The sequence below is a fragment of the Struthio camelus genome, chromosome 4 (genome assembly GCF_040807025.1).
Source record: "Struthio camelus isolate bStrCam1 chromosome 4, bStrCam1.hap1, whole genome shotgun sequence".
NCBI lineage: Eukaryota > Metazoa > Chordata > Aves > Struthioniformes > Struthionidae > Struthio > Struthio camelus.
In genome coordinates this window covers 76,668,999-76,686,292 of record NC_090945.1, presented here as the reverse complement: position 1 = coordinate 76,686,292, position 17,294 = coordinate 76,668,999, and the positions used below count along the sequence as shown (strand labels likewise).

The following is a 17,294-nucleotide window of genomic DNA, read 5'->3' as shown; positions in this document are numbered from 1 at the left end:
TCTGTGATAGAACTTATTTAGATCCTTTAATGTAGAACTTGAGTTAGGTTTGGATAAAAAGTAAGATTGCAAGTGAGATGTTTTTAGTTTTCTGTTTTAAAGATAGATTAAGGTAGGGAATTAATCAACGGTAACAGAAAGAAGAATGCAGGATCAAGTGCTCTGATGGTAAGACAGAGAAAGACACAAAACACTTGAATGAAAGTTAGTAGATATACAATGCTTGTCCAGATACTGAGGGATTTTAACCCCCCAAAAGCCCCCAAATAAACCTTTCAGATCAAAATTGTACAGATACTACCAAAATGTTACTGTGAGTCATCAGGCATAAACTTACGTGTCCTGCAAGGCAAGCCATTTTGCCCATTTGGCATAATATATTTCATGCTTCTTCAAAGGCCAGGCTATGAGGACTTCAGAGCACTTAGTGTCCGTGGATAAACCTCCAAAGACAATTTGAGCTTGGGCTATGACAGCTACACTGCTGTTGCTGCTCTTAAAATAAATAGATAAAACAAAGTGTGGAGGGCTTCTCGTGGTGTCTCTTATCTTTAACATGATTTACCCAAAGTATTTTTGCCATTCTGAGCAGTATGTATACTGCTGACTTCTCTTAATTCCTTTTAATGTGACTGTAAATTAAATTGAAGTCATGATCTTTTGTTGAGGTGAGCTATAAATTGTATAGTGGGATAAAAAAGGATGATAAAATACATCTATACTGACAGTGTAGAAAGAATAATGTTGAAACAACTCACAAACCTACTCATTGAGTAGGTTCCTCTATAGATCAGGAAGAGCCTTGACTCCATCTGATCTTGAGTGATCTTGAGTTTTTTGAAGTTGAAAATGGAGAGAGCATCAACCCTAATTCTTTCTTCTAGTAAGATGAGGACAATTCTTTGATCCAGGCCATTTCTTACAGCAGAACAGCCTTTTTGCATAGATCATTAAAGAGGGCATCTCCTTAATTTTTTATACTACACATACCAGGTGTGCTGATTACGAAATTTCCCTTGAGGCTCCAGAAGGAAATGAAATCCGAACAAATGCATGAGATAGTGGAACAGTGCAGCTGGATTTAAAGTTTTCCTGGATGAAAATCGGTCATCTGTGTCAGTGATTCTCCTTACATGGGGTTTTTAAAAACCATTACAGAAGGTAATCTTCTTAGACTTGTCATCTAAACTATACAAGAGGTGTCAAGGAACTGTGCTTCGAGGGCACTTCAGTACTCTTGCAGGAAAGAAAGAGCGAACGAACAAGGTTAGGGGTATACAGTTCTTCTCTTTGAGACGCGTGGAGGTGGTCACGTTGGATGTTGGTGATGAATGAGTTCCTAATTAGTATTATCGCACAGTGATCAGTGAAACATGGTCTTAAAACTGCCTGGAAAATTCTCCTTACTGGAATGCTGACTGAGAAAATCAGAGGAATGTATTTCAGAAATATGGGGCTCCTTTTTTGTCTTGGTAAACGGAGAAATTTTATTTGGAAGAACAGAACTGTATTTGTTGGAGACTCTTGTGTCAAGAGTGTATTCAGTGAAGTACAAGAGAAGAAATGGCCCTTGCCTGGAGGGGAAACAGAGAAACAGAAACAAAACAAAAGGTAGGAGCAGAAAGGAGGAGAAAGAACTTGATGAGAAGGACAAGAGGGGAAGCAAGGTGACCGATCAGAGCGGGAAACAGCCTATGGTAACAGTAAAAAAGGCAACACTTATTTTAACCCTGAGCAATGCACGGTGACCAGAAGAAACTTAAATTTCTCTTCCTTGTGCATATAAAAAAATCTACTCAACAAAATTTAACTTTAAGAAGTGGAATACATAAACATCAGAATGCTTGTTACAATTTTGTGGCTAAAAGAAAATTAAAAGGAACAGCTAGTTGAATAATATAATTGCAAGGAACATGAAGCCAGTGGAAAGGGAGCATAATATAAGCTCAAGAAAGTGTGTATCTTTCTTCTGTCAAAAAGGCTTGGGTAGAACTTTCTGAAAAGCGGATATTTTTAAAAAGAGCAGAGAGATGTTAGAAGTAAAAAGACATCTTTCAGAAACAGAGGTCATGTTTGAACAGAGAAAATAATAAAAAGCATACATTCTGGCAAGTTAAACAGGCAGGTAAAATCAATTTTGAGGAACAGCTTTCTAAACTTACGGAAGCCATAATAAAACCCCTTCAAATACGTGAAGAGTAGGGAGCCTGTCGATCAGTAGGCTTGATAAGTGATTGCAGTGTAATAAGCACGTTTCAGGAACACAGGGCTATCTCCGAAAGGCTAAATAAATCTTTGCTTTGGTGTTCATTTAAAGGATCTCAGGGAACTTTCTCTCCTGGAGCATTTTGATATGTGAAAGAGTCTGAAGAACTGTTTTAAACTGAAGTGTCAGCAGAACAGGTTCAGAACAAATTGATAAAAAGCATAGTACCATTGATAAAATATGTGGTAGCCTCCCGAGAGTCCCAAATGTGGAGTAGTTTAATTGTTTTGTTTGATGTAAAGTGAAGGTGGCAAATGTGATTGATGTTTGAAAAAAAAACGGAGGCAGGGACTGATCTAAGGGGTGATATACCAGTAAATTTAATCTTCCTCAGGCAAATTTATGGAAACTAAAATGAAGAACAGAATTGCTCGGGTACTTATTATACATTGGGTAGGCATCAAAATAGATTCTGTAGAAGGGATTTGTCACAAATCTGTATGCTTTGAAGCCAAGAAGCTGATAGATAGAGGTGATGCAGTTGATGTGCTATGGCTGGACTTCTGAGGTCCTTTGCCAATGGCCAATGGCCATCAAAAATCTAAATTCTTAAGGAAGAAGAGGGGAAGCTTTCCTGTAGTTTTGAATAAAGTTCTAAAGTTCTAACTGGTTAAAGATCAAAAAAAACAACAAAAACAAAAACAGAGGGTAGGAATTGAATCATCAGTTTCCCTAATGAAGGGAAGTTACCAGACTATAAGAGTCTCTGTTGGCACCTCTGCTGTTAAATTATCTACCAATGCTTTAGAAATATGGGGAGGAGACAAACTTTAATTATATATATAAAAAAAATAAAACTTTCAGGGTAGTCAAAATTAAAGTGGCTATATGGCTATTCAGTCATCAAAAACAACTGAATATTCTTTCCATTTTCTCACCTGATCTAGATAACTGTAAAGGGATGCTTAAGGGGAAAAGAACCTTACCTCTGCATCTACAGGCATGGGCTCTGAATCATCTGTAACCTTCAAATGTCAGGGTGACAGAGCACTGGAACAGGTTGCCCAGAGAGGTAGTGGAGTCTCCTTCGCTGGAGATATTCAAAACCCGTCTGGATGCGATCCTGGGAAATCTGCTCTAGGGGACCCTGCTTGAGCAGGGAGGTTGGACTAGATGATCTCCAGAGGTCCCTTCCAACCTCAACCATTCTGTGATTCAGGAGAAATAACTTGGTATCATTGTGAATATTTCTTGGATGATATCAATTCAATCCTTAGTAATCATCAAGAAGACAAATAGGATGTTAGAAACTTTACAGAAAACTTAAAAAAAAAAAAAAAAAAAAAAATTATGTGCAAATCCATAGCGTGCCCAAGTGTTGCATGGTGTATCTTGAATATAGTAGAAGACGACACGGTACGGAGAAAAGCTGTAAAAAAAGATCACAGATACAGAAGGGTTTCTGTGTCAAGAGACCTTATGCATAGGATTGGAAAGAACCTCTTGCAAAGACGTTTGGCCAACATAGTTCTGCAGATGACAAAAGTCAGGTTAAACTTTGCAAGGCTCCCGCAGCATTGCAAATACTGGAAAAAATGGCCATAGCACCAGTCAGTGAAGGCAGAGAGCTGGGTGGTATCGTTTCTTCTCTGGCCAGCAGGTGCTTGATTGGAAGGATCACAAGCCAAGCTCGAGTCCTTATGCTCGGTCTTCTAGGACCTCCTCTTCCTTTTTTTTTTTTTTTTTTTTAGCTTTTTTTCTCTTAGCATAATAATAAAAAACTACTCCAAGCAATTTAATCTTTCTACTAGCCTCTACTTTTTCCTAAAAGAAGTCCCCAACGGTACTTTCTTACGCTCTAGGTATGTGCTATCAAATCCTACCAGCAGGTGTCTTTAGAGTTTTGAGAGTCTGGTTATGAGGTTGTCTATACCTTGGCAGAGATTTTTAAATTATTTCCTTGTTAAGGTGAGCCAGAAATTCTGTCTAAAAATCACTGGCACAGAATGCTGCAGAATTTTAGCTATCATTTCCTTATTTTATAGGAGGAGGTTTAGGGGCACTTGCTGCTCACTTTTAATGCTATTGGATAAACTGATGAGTAGATGTGACTGAGATTAGTCTGAAATCTAAATTGAAATCTTGCATCAGGCTTTCTGAATGGGCCTGCAGCTTTTACACACCTCTAACTACAAAATTATCTTGAAAAATGTCTAAAATGGATTGCAAATATTTCCATTTACTCAGCCTGCTCATCCATCCCTATTTAGAGCAAAATACCTCCTATTTTGTCAAAAATTTGTCACTTCTCTGCTGCTTACCTTCTTTTTTATAGTTAATATCTTTGATCGAGATTAAAATGTGCTTCTTTTCTCAAATGACTCTATTTGTAGCTTCCAAATAGTGCTACTTTACTTCCCTTCTTTCATATATAAATTTAAAGAATTAGAACAAATGACAAAATTGAAGAAAGTCAGGCTTGCAGTATTTAAAAACACATGCATACACATGCTCTTTAACTACAAGCATATTCTTATATACCAATTAAATGTGGAGCTAGCTATTGCTTACTTTATTGCCTTGCTTTGTGATAAAAACAAACAGGCAAACAGCTAGTTTAAAAATTTCTGTAAGAACCCCCCTTAGTTAAATTTTTACAGCTAAACTCTTAGTTTTGAGGATGAAGTGAATGTAGGAAGCTAGGTTAGAGACACAATAGTTTGTGAAACTACAGAAACTTTCTACAGCCTGCTGGACTACAGAGCATGTTATGATCCACCTAACAGTCAAGGAGCCCAGACTATTTTAACCTCAGCTTAAACAAACGCTTAAAAACTCAAGGTAAAAGCACTTTAGTGATAGAGATTTTAGTCTGACATATTAACTCAAAAATAACAGATCAAAACTGCGAATGAGGCAAACTGATGTATCTCCATTGGTTTTAAGAGGGCAGCATTGACTTAATGCCAGCTGCAAATCTGCCCCGCAAGCTTTACGTGAGAGGAAAGCTGGAGGCAAATTCAGCACGCAGTGAAGAGGTGGCCAGCCCAACTGTCCAGCTGGATTGCGTGGTCTTAAGAGCACTTGCCGTGCCCCATAAAGCCCCAGCCTTGCTCCTCTCGCACTGCGTTGTACCTCTCCCACCCTTCGACCAAAACCCCAGCCTGGTCTCCTCAAGCACCTGCATCTGCCTTGCTCCTGCACCGTGTGTGCGCAAGACTTTGCCTCCCCTGGGCTCCTGCAGGAGCAGCAGAGCCACTGGTAGAGCTGAGAGCTGCTACCAAGTCAGAGACTACCATGTAGCAGGCTACTGACCCCTGAACCAGCACTTTTATTTTTTTGTCTATAATATCACCATCTGTAATTAACCACTTCCTCTCTCTGGATGGGTACAGTCTGGAGCTCCTGGGGGATCCATGCAACCTCTGCTTGTTTGCAGGATCTTGATCGCCCTCCCACGCTCGTCCCTTGAACCCTCTGCGCTGATATCGTGCTCCTGGATACCCTTTTCCCACCCACGTCCTTGGCCAGCTCTCCGACTGCCGCATCTGCATCCTGCAAGTGCTCCCACGCTCTTCCAGCTTCAGACCTGGCCGGGGAAGCCAAACCTGCCCCTGTTGCTAAGGCCTCAGCTCACAGCCTTGCAGTCACTGCTTAAGATACAAATGATTGGTGTGGTGGTTTTCATGTAATGACTTAATGGTCTTAAAGCTTTTCTCAGAAGTGGTCAAACTCAGGTTAACGTCCTCCTTCTCCTAAGGCATATTCAAATCCGCCTGTCCCTTCCCAGGCTGTAGGCAACCTCTCAGCCCTGTCTCTTGAAGTTATGCCACCGTGCAGAGAGGAGAAGCAAGTGGGAGCCTGACTGTGGCCTACCGGTAGGGAACTACCCGGAGGCGGGAGCAGGTATCTGGCTTTATTCCCAAGGCTGCTGACTATGCTTTCTGGATTTAAAAAAAAAAAAAAATCGTTGGATAAAAATCAAATGCAGCCTTGGAGGCAGAGTCCAAGCCCAGCAGCCCTCTCTGCATAGGGAAAGGTCCCAACCACCTTGCCCTGGCAGCAGGTGTTATTTTCATGCCAACCCAACCGCACCTCTTCTTCCAGCCATGTCTTTAAATGAAAGCCAGTGCAGCTGCCATTTCACACCGAAGCCAGAGCTGTTTTGAGGAGTGTTAGCTTGGGTTCACGTTTTCCTAATCCCAAGTGGGCTTTCACTTGAATGTGTGCTAAGAGGTTCAGCTCGGCCAAAATGGTGGGATCTCGGCACAGAGTAAGCAAAACTTGAGGTACCTAAAAACCTTTGTTTGGTGAAAAAATGAATGGACTCCTAGGCACATAATCAGTTCGTTGGAGGAGGGGAGAAGTCACTGCTCGTTTAGCTCGGAGTCTTAGACTGAGAAATCGTTTTCAATTACGATACTCCTTAGGTACCTCCATGGTTTTGAGGACCTTGCCCTAAGTGAATTAAGAGCATGTTGCATTTTGAGACGTGACTGAAGGATGTGCAAGGGTGACTTAAGCCCTAAGTGTCCAGTTCTCTCTTGAAAATTGACTTCAGTTTCCCAGTCACTTAGAAGCTTTTGAAAATTTTACTCCTACTGTCTCTGGGTTCTCCCTGTGTAAAATAGAGATACCAATACCTTCAGGACCCGCCACAATTTAAAAAGATTTGTGATCCTCTGAAGAACAGCACACCGAGTATTGAACATTAACTCGCTAATGGAAGAGTTTGGCAGATGAGGGAATAGTCAGGACAAATTTATGTCGCTTAGTGGATAGTCAGTAATTAAAGGAGTGGGCAAGGCTGGGATTCTTTTTAAAGAGATACCTTTTGCTGGCAGTTGTAAGATGTTTAGATGAGGGTGTTTGTCATATTCTTTTGGCTTAAGGTGAGCAGCTGTCTGGATGCAGGAATGAGATTATTGAAGGCTTATGGGCCAACTCAAGTCATTTATGATGGGACTACATTGCACAGGGAATATGTTTGTCCACACCATTTGAAAGGCTAAACTACTTTGCAAACTAAACTAAAGCCCTCTCATCTAGACCTTTAAAAGATAAACTCAGCTAAGCGCTGCTGACCTTCCTCCTCGATTGTTCCGAAATATTTCCTCTCTCCCCTCCCCACGTGCTGCATTGTTCTGCCAAATTCTCTCTCTCCCAGATACGAAATTCTGCTCCGGGCCGGTGATCTGCTGTGAGGATTCCTGCATTGACTTCAAGGCTCATGGAGGATCATCCGTTCCTAGGACAGCAGGTAACAAAGTTTTTTGTTTTTGTTTTTTTCCCCCCCACAACTTAGAGACCTTACAGTTATAAATATACAGCTGTGTGTGTTTCTGTGCCCTGAGTGTCAGTTCTGCTCCACCTTCGAAAAGCAGTGGAAGAGCACAGGGGAAGGATTACTTCAATGCAGTAATATCAGCACGTGGAGAAGTTGCTGTGTTGTCTTTTGCTCAGCTGAAGGAGGTAGAGTCGGTCACCATTTCAGTTCCTTGTAAGGAGCCACTAGACAGGTTTGTTTTTTGTGGAAGGAGAAGTCCACATTAAAACGTTTGCTCTCTTTGGTAGTCTCTGATTTGGGTTTTAATGGGTTTAACTGGTTGGTATTTTGTCTTTGAACTTGTTTGCTTTCTTTTGGTGTGCCAGCTCCGAGGTTGCTGGTGCCTGGCTGATATCAGAGACGTTAGCTAGTAGACAGGGAGGAGCGTTATTTTAAAAATTGTTGGCTTTTAATGTTTCTTCACTGTCTTGAGTTTCCACTGTCATTTTGTGTCTCTTGATGGACTTGTTTTTTATAACCCGGTATTAGACTGCAACTCACAGTCTCGGTCTCCCTAAGCATTTACATACAGCATTTTCTGACAATATTATTCTTTAGAAGAGGATATAATGATTTTTCTGTGTGTTGTAGGTTTAAATAAGAATTGGTAACAAGAGAAATTAACTTGTGTACGGTGGCATCCAGGCCCGTTTTTGACGTTAGCAGTTTCAGATTTATCCTAGGTCTGTGCAGAGTATCTAAGGGTATGCAACGTATTTCTGAACTTTTGGAGGGAAGATATAGTGCCGTTTCCGTTCCAGATGGGTGTTTTGTGTGCTTTTCCGGGGCTCTTCTGTAAGGCTGTGGGCTCATTCTTCCTTCAGCTATTCCCTTCCTCTCCTCCTCCAGCACTTATGTTGGAATAGTTCCTATTAGAAATCAGCCATGTAAAATTGTATGCACACATGCATACACACATATATATTTTTATATAAAATAGGCAGCAGCACGGATGTTGGCTCTCTGAAAATAATTAACAAGTAGTGGGAAACATCAGAATTACCTTAAAATTTAAAGCGATTCCAGAAATCTTAAGACTGATAACTCGTAACACCCATAATATTTTAAAAGCTTAGACAGGAATTTACACGTGATACCTGCCTGAAGGAGTGCTCATTTGTAAGATAAAACAACAGAAGGAGGCAGAGTAGAACAGAATACAATAATATTTCTAAAATATTTACAGCAATGAGATATATACACACTCCCCAAATATTCGTAATAGCGGTCATGATCAGGGTTCTCGTTTTTCTTATGCCTCACAGCAGAGGACTCCTCAGAAGAAAGTTGAAAATGTGTATTATTTCTCTCAAACCAGACATGAGTAAGGGTATACCTGCTTCTCTCTGCTTTCAGGACGATAAATCCCTGTCCATTTTATTAACGGATAAACCATCTGGTTCTGACATATCAAGGGATATTTTCTGTTATTTCAAAACCTCTTTGGACTTTTCTTTCAGTTTTTATCTCTGGTTAAACAACTTCTTAGCCCTGCAAGACATTGCAAAAAAAAAAAAAAAAAAAAAAAAGTAGTTAGCTTTCTAGTCGCAGGGTCTGCCATGACTCAACATTACAGCTTTTACTCAGAGCCTGGTGGGAGTCTGAATGTCAGTTAACTAATAACTTATGTACAATACCCAGAGAGGTCCTGTATGGATCAGAGGTCAGGAAGGGAATTGCATGTTGGTCACTAAAGAATTTGGTTATTGTGGGTTGTTCCACGGATCAGCACGAGCGCTGGTAGGAAACTCATGTTTGGACGGGCAATGTGGTTCGCTGTAGATCTCAGGAGGCAGAGAAGATTAGGGAGTTTGTCAGGAATATTTCATGTAATGTGGAACAGCCGTTGTCTGACCTGCTATTTGTTTTTCAGAAAGGCAAGGCGATATTTTGGAAAATGCTTGCTACTGTGGTTTTTCCTAGGCCAGCTCTTACAGCTGGAAGACAGGGACAAGCGTCTGTCTTGTCCCATTCATTGGGGATGCCCCAAGTCCCTGTTTCCCAGATGTGTGTCCAGCCACTCTAACACGTGTCTTCAGCGGTCCTGCCAGATCTGCACTTCACTGAAGTTCTTTGTAATGTATTCACAAAGAAGTGATAAAATATTCTGTAAGAGGCCTCAAGGAATGATTAGTTTAATCTTCAATTAGTTCCTGCTGAGATTTGATGAGAAATCATTTGAAAAGGTGTGCATGAGGTTTAATATAATCTGCCTGTCCAGTTGTCATGAAGCATAGTGTGTGCAGGGAAAGATGTTGCAAATGGAGAAAATTGTGACGTTAGGGCTGAATATTTCAGACCACACTTTCTGCTGCCTCAGTTGCGCCTTTTTTTGGGTCTGCTTGAGTGGCTTCAGCCACTGAGATATTGCTACAGGGGATTAAAGATAGCGTGGGGAAAGCCAGCACGAACAATAAGTTCAAGCCTGTAAACCACCGCTGTTAGGTTAAAGTTGGAGTACATTCAGAAAGGAAGAATATTTTCTTTTGTGTTGCTAGTGAGATCCTGCCAAGAAGCAGTTATACTTCTTGGTCTGCCCTTGACTGGGAAGTTTTGTGGATCGGGCTGTTGAGCTCTTTCTAAATCCCTAGCAAAATAAAAGCTAAAGCCAGTCCGTGAAGCTTTTACAATACTCTTTTACAGTAAGGTGAGCGAAGTGGTGGGGGGAGAAGGGACTAACTTCCTTAAGTCCTTTGACTTGGGTGATTGCTTCCAGTAAACAGTTACACAAGAGTGCCTCCCTTGGGAAATACACTGCTGCTTTCTGTTTGCACAGCAGATGAAAAACACTAGCCACTTCTATAACTTGAGAGAATGAGATACTGTGTTGTAAACTGGCTTGGTTTTTTATAATTTGTTTATTCTTGTGTCTCTGCAATCAGATGGTGGCTCCTTATTGGCTTGTTTAAAAATATCTCTGGCCCTACAGTCATTAAAGCTATTTTACATCACCAAAAAATCCTGAACTTCTGAGCAGTTGAAGATTTGCTTGCAACCATGGGGATCCAAAAATGCTTTTTGTGGCTATACAGAAATCTGTCAATTGAATTTTTAGGCATAAAACAAAAAAAGAATTCATATCTGCCGCAGACTCCGTTTGGACAACTCGTTTGTACTTGCATCTTCTGTCTAGATGTCTCTTACCTCTGTGTGGTCTTAGATTCCCCCCTTAAAACATCTGGATTAGGTTTCTCATGTATGCCAAGCATGCCCTACTCCCATGGAGGTCTGCTTGAAATGGGGAGGCTCTGCACTACTGACGGTGCGGTCTACGGATCCTCAGTTTTGACTGTCTAGCTCTGCTGGTTCCTCAGTTCACCCCCACGTACATATCATAATTTAAATCCATAGCAGCGAAGTCCATCCTTCTGATTGTTCTGGTCCGGCTTGTCCTCAGCCTCTACAGCTGTGGACAGACGTCCTCTTCCAGGTCTTCCTGTGTTGCCTGAACACCCCAGTCTATTGCAGTTACTCAGCCTTGCTCACCTGCTGGAGGCAGCTGCACCCATAGCTTTGCTGCCCTAATGAATTGTGAGTGGTCCCTAACCTGCTCCAGGCAAACCAAATCCAGGTAATTTATAATTTAAAGTAATCTTCTTGCTTCACCTGCGTAATCTTTTCAGCAGAGGAAGGATAGCAGGTACTTTGTCACTACTTTTGGTGGTATCAGTTTTGCTCCTCTCCAAATCTGAACACCCAACTTGCAGTGTTCACGGTGTATTCTGTGCTTCGTGTTTCCCTCCCGTTTGACGAGCAAATTACGTGTGTGCATCCGCTCAGATCTATACTTCTGCAGGACCTGTCCCCTGGTTTACAATGCTAAATGCTGTCTTGAATGAAGAACATCAGGGAGAACTCTAAAATCCCTGGTGGTATTTGACAGCTGGTGTTGGATGTAGGATATTTTGCCTCCAGAAGTGGTTTGTGGGTGTGCGTTAGTTCAGGAGGGTTTATGAAAGGAGACAGACGGACTTCCTCAAACTTTAAGCAGTAAGACTGGCCAGAATACTCCTGTGTGCAACTGCTTGCCAGTATTTCTTTGATCTACCGGCTGATGGGTTTGCTGGCAGCATTTCACCAAGGCCAGAGGCGGAAGCAAGCATACGCTCCTTTGTTTAGCGATAGCCGAAACAATAGAAGCTAATGCCCAGATCAGAGCATGTTAAGGCTGGAACATAAACTGAGCCCTGGTGGCTGCAGATTGATTGGGCTGTAGCTGCATATGATAAACAGCAGAGAGCCACAGAGAGAAAACAGCTGGAAAAAGCCCAGTGTCAAAGGGGAGCATGAAAGCACTTGCAGGACAGGCTGGCGGCAAGAAGAGACGTGGCTTCCTGAGGCAGGACACAGGCTGCGGAGGTGAGCGTGGGCTCGCGAGGGAACAAGGACGTCTGCTCCTGGCCACCCCACGGACCTTCAGGGAGCAGGGCTTCGTGCGTGCTGTGAACGAAGAGGAATGTCCCAGAGAAAGTAACTGATTTTAATGCTTTCTGCTTTAATGCTCACAAGACCTGGCAAACCAGCTGGGTTGAAAGGCACAACGTTATATGTTCATCGCAAGAAACTTTTCTGCCTTGAGATGGCTTGTTGTCCTGCCTTCACAAGGTGTCAGAGGTAACGTTTAGGCTTCTGGTATCACGTTTGTCTTGGAGTTGCAACTCGGTGTCTCAGGAGCTGAAGAATTTGCATGGGTCATCTGCAGGAAGGCAACAGTTGCCCTCTGAGAGGGAAGTGGTTGTGAATAGAGGCCATGCAGGATTTCACAGGCTGCATCACAGCACGGCCTTCAGGGGATGGCATGGAAACATCTACTTCTACCAGAAAACTTGGATGTTTTGATTGGGGATAACAGCTTTTACGTGTAGCTCTGACAGGGGCACTAAACGCTCCTGAAACACTTTGAGCATAGTGTTGGAAATAGAGTCCCAAGGATAAAGGTCCACTGCTACCTCCAGTTCAGGCCCCTGAAAGCCGTGCCCTTTCCCCTTGCAAGCACGTGGAGATCTTTTGAGATGATTGAAATTGCTGGGCAGCCTATTCCAGAAATGGCAATTACCTCTTGTATGGTCTCAATTTCCACTAGCAACTGCTTGAGCTGATAAGCTAGTTGGCTATCGCAGCGGTGAATTTGGTTTTACTTATCTTTTTGGCAGCTCTCAGCTCAGGCAGTCTTTTATTAGCATTGTCTGAACTTTATAGGTTGAAACGCTCTGCTAGAATTTCCATTCCTGAAGCTGTCTTGCAAAAATACCCAAAACACCATTTATATTTCAGTTCTTAAATCTTTTATGAACTCATACAGAAGTCTCCTGTGCCCTAAATATTTTATCTGAAATAGTTTTTAATCTTGGAAATGTCCCTCTGTAGGGCTGAAGAAAGTTTAGAGGGGGGGGGGGGGGAAGCCTGCCGTTAGGTGCAGCCTGGGGTCTCTCAGCAGAAACGCAGCCCTGGAGCTGGAGAACCTCCCGCGCTTCTCGCCTTGGCAGACGACTTCGCTGTTACTTTTTTTTTTTAATTCTCCAAAACCTGCAGCTGATTAAGCTGCAGACCAGCAGGGCCTAATCCCACCGCTGTCCCCCGCTGAGACTGAGCCTGTGCGAGACTTCCCTGAGCATGTCCAGGTGATTGCCGGCTTCCCCCGGAGCGTGGCCGCCAGCCGGAGGGCACGGCACGGAGCGGGCCTGCGAGCCTTGCCGGGCTCGGTTTCCCTCGCGGCTCTTGGCGGGGAGTCAGGAAGACAGCATGTGGATGCAAACAGCTGCTAGGTGGATTTAGCAGGCTGCCAAGCTAGTAGCACACTTTGAGCAGAAAGGCCGGGGTTCTGGCAGGCAACCGCCAGCGACTCGCTCTGCAGTTTCTCCGAGGCCAGTGGTTGCTGGAATAGGGCCCAAACCACTCTCCTTGCTGGAAGAAGAGCGAGCTAGAACCCATTGACTCAACAAGCCTAATTCTTGCTACCAAAACCATGCAGAAACTGGCTTAGCTGCAGTCTTGCGCAAGCGGCCGGCTCTCTGCGCTTGGCCTCGCGTCGCTCGTCTGAATCTGGGGGCTGACTTCTCCCTAACGGGTTGGTAACCTCCTTCAAGTATTTATTTAAACGTTGCTGCTTTCTGCGCTTCTGTTAGCCGGGGATTACAACGGCACCGTTAATCCTTGCTGGGGCAGAAACGAGACGGAGCGGATCAGAGCCACGGGCGCAGCTACCGCCGGGACGGGCGTTTTCGTGACGCGGCTGTTTTTTCTGCCCTGCTGAGTCAGAGCAACGTTGCTCAGCGCAAGGCAGAGTACAGACTTCTGTACAACGGGGATTTCTTTTTTTTTTTTTAACATCTCAAATTCAGACTGGTTTAAATCATGGTCTATATCTGAACCGAACTGTTTAGAACAGATTCGCAGATGAATTTACTTCTGAAAGAGAAGTATTTGGATAGTGTTTTAGGAGCAGTTTTTAATGGACTAGACGCTTTCCAGCATGTAGTGTGTGAAAACGTACTAAAAACCAAACAGGGGCAGGAAGGCTTATTGACTAACCCCACAAATAAGCAGGACCAAAATTGACCCCTTCAGGTGGGATTCAGGAAACCGCTAGCTGGGAGCTGACTGATTTTCATTGCAATCTCACCTGTCGCTTGCTTCTCGGGAGAACGACGTAGCTGACGCTACGTGCCGTGCGCTTGTTCCCTATGCTGAGGACCGGCAGATGATTCCTTAGGGGTAGGCAAATCTCAGAAATGCTCTGTTCGCTATAAATTGAACTGGGAGCAAGACACACACATAACTCTGTCTTTGCTCTCTCTCCAGTTTATCTAAATTTTTAGAATAATGCCCGTCTTTCCCTGTAGCTATGAAAGCTTAGGAACGTGTGTGACTAAAAGTCCATCTGGTCCAATGTCTGTCACTGTATATGGCAAGTGCCAGATGTTTTGGAAGCGGTTATCTGTGGTATACAGCCTGGCTATAATAGAATTGTTTCCCCTAATATAATAAGTTATGGTCTGAAGCGTAAATATTTGTGTCCCTTCTAAACTTAAAAAAAAAAAAATCTTAATACTGTAATTATTAATCTAATTATTATCAGCCTTACAAATCTATACCGCAGTGGTTTCTCCACACAGTGAATTCCCTGGGTTCCCCGTTCAGTCCTTGAATTTCCCCTTCTAAAGGCCCATAAAATTCCAGTTCTTCACTGTGATTGCACTAACGCCTCCCCTGTTCTGCGTGGTCTTGACAAAATGACAATTTTGTCGTTTCCAAATTGTCCTGTTTCCCAGCTTCTCTACGTTCACCTCGCTGCCGCTCTCCATCCTTCTCTCTCAGACTGACTGTCTGTGAGAAGCGGGCTTCCATGGTTACTACTAAAAAAGGCAATGGAGATATTTTTGGTCAGGATCTGTCAGTTCAGCAAGATCAAAATGTTTTGGGAAAACGTTACGATTGCAATGAAATTCCAGCAGGCTGTGGCCCACCACACCAAAAACAGAAACTTGTACAGCTTCCCCCAGCTCACCTGCACCTTCACAGACCACCTTCCTCCTTGGCTGCCCTGGCCCAGCAGCCAGCCAGCCAGCCCTGTAGCAGCAAATCTGCATGGAAATGTTCGTTTTCTTGTTCTTTTATTCTAAATTTACAAATATCAAAATATTCTCTTCAAAGCAGAGTTATCTTCCTCTGCCCAGCACTAGTGTTTCCCCTCAGCCAGCTTTCTGCAGAGTGCCCATATCTGTTGTCAGACCCCTTTGCAGGTGTTAAACGTTTATTTTAGGCATATATAAAAGCTGTCCAGCTATGCGATGGCCTTTGCTCAGCAATTATATTGCTGTCACTTGTCCTTCCTGGAGTATCCTTGTCCTGGTCTTTTGTTTGCCTTGTGTCGTATCCAAATTGGATTGTAGACCCTCTGACAAAGGGGGCTCTGTGTTTCTTGCTTACCGTGTGACATCTACTATACTTCCTTGGCTTGAATAACGTTTATTATCCTGCTTCCATAAAGCGGCTCCCTCACCTTTTGGTTTGGGTAGTTTCTTTGCTTCCTGGGTGAATGGCATTGTATCATTCCTCTGTTAAACTGCCCTCCAGGGTGCCAGGACTGCACAAGTGTGTGTGTACAGCTTTGCAAGGCTGACCTGATGGCTTTGCCTTCACCGCCCTTATGTTTTTCTTAAGCTTCTGAGCATCTATAAACTCCCAAAACGCCATACCCCAGGGAGAGGGAACAGGGAACAGGGACCCCACGGGAGTTCCTGGAGCTGACTCTGCCGTCGGCAGGGCTATTCCCTGCCCTAGAGCAGCCTCCTGGTTTCCCGTGCTCTCTTGAACTGCTGCTTTCAGGCCGTGAACCTGCTATTTGAATGGAGGTGAGAAGAAGGTTTCTTCTCCTTGGTCACCTGTCCCTGTCTGCTTCCTCTGGCCAAGTTTTTCAGCAGCAGTGGAAATGTATTTCTTCTCTCGTTACTTTTATCCCTCGTTGCAAACTGCATTGCGCAACAATTAGAGACACTAAAAACGTCTTTAATAATTTGTTAGAAAGTGGGCATATTAGCCTAGTGGACAGTAAAATGTGGGGAAGGAGCCAGCTGCCCAACATAAGCAGGCAGCTTTTACAAACTTAGAGTAGTGTTCCAGTGCCATGCAAAAACCAAATGCCTTTCTTCTTCACACGTGCTTGCATCCTTTTAAACTTAATTATCAAGGTGTGCACGCCAAAGATGAAAAATCAGAGGATGAGCATATGCTTGGCAGTGACTACCGTCTTTTAAATGTGTTATTGTCCACATGTGCATTACATTCCCGATGGGCCAGACCGGAGGATTTCAGGGAGCAGTGACCAGCTTGTGCCTTGGATACCCTTGCTTTCAACAACTTGCCCAAGACGTAGAAGGGCCCAAGCGGCTTTCTTTTTTGACTTGTACGTAATTGAGACACTATAGGACTGAAGTACCCATGGACAGCATATTTTGGAGAGTTGCACCTCCCTCCCTGAGTGGTGCGTGTACTCCATTTCTGGTAGCCCTCCAGCTGGGACCTCTTCTTCCCAAGGTCAGTGCTCAGAGCCTCTCTGCCTCAAATGGTGTTTGCTACTAGTGCTGCTAAAATTGGCATCAGACCTTAAAGTTTTGTCTGAGGACTTACATGAAAATTAATGTACTTCTGCACCTGCAGTCCAGATGGACAGCTAGCTGTCTGCCATTACCTCTCTGTAGGTGGCTGTCCATTTGGACTTCAGAAATGGGAGTATGTTTAGGAGAAGATGCAGAACTTGCTTGATCCTTAATGGGGTAAATTCTCATTAGCAGAAGAGGCACTACCTGACTTATTCTGCCCGAATCCCTAACAAGGGGATCAGACATGCTCGCATGTAATCACACTGTAATGACTTAACAGTTTGTAGGCTGAGCTCTGCTAGCTAACTGATTATAGCTGTCATCTCCGAGCAAAAGCAAGGGAAAACCCCTTACCTTAAACTTGGTGAAAGGAAGTTTTATGTAGCGTGCTTTAGCCCACACTTGCAAAGCTGGAGCATATGCAGTCAGTTGTCACAGATCACGTGAAGCACAGTCAACACACATGTTATGACCATGTGAGTTTTCCAAACTCTATGATAGAAACTTCTACAGGCCAACGTCGTTAGATCTGCCTCTGCAAGCGAGACACCCTTCCACCCAGCTCAGGGCTGTGCCTGTGGCATGTTATCTTTAGAGATCACCGTGAAAGGTGGAACAGCTGTGAGAGCTGTTATTCAAGCTGGTGTATAATGACTGCAAA

General features: G+C 43.5%; 1 protein-coding gene across 3 annotated transcripts in view; it reads left to right on the top strand.

Moving 5' to 3' along the window:
- Positions 1-17,294, top strand: part of MSANTD1 (Myb/SANT DNA binding domain containing 1) — a 45,234-nt gene that overhangs the window by 3,132 nt on the left and 24,808 nt on the right. For 2 of the 3 annotated variants that reach the window (XM_068943477.1, XM_068943478.1), the window contains exon 2: positions 7,374-7,466. In XM_068943477.1, coding sequence (XP_068799578.1) covers positions 7,374-7,466 — 93 coding nt within the window. Of the gene's footprint in view, positions 1-7,373; positions 7,467-7,560; positions 7,726-17,294 lie in introns of those variants that run through there. The other variant, XM_068943482.1, reaches the window with a different exon arrangement.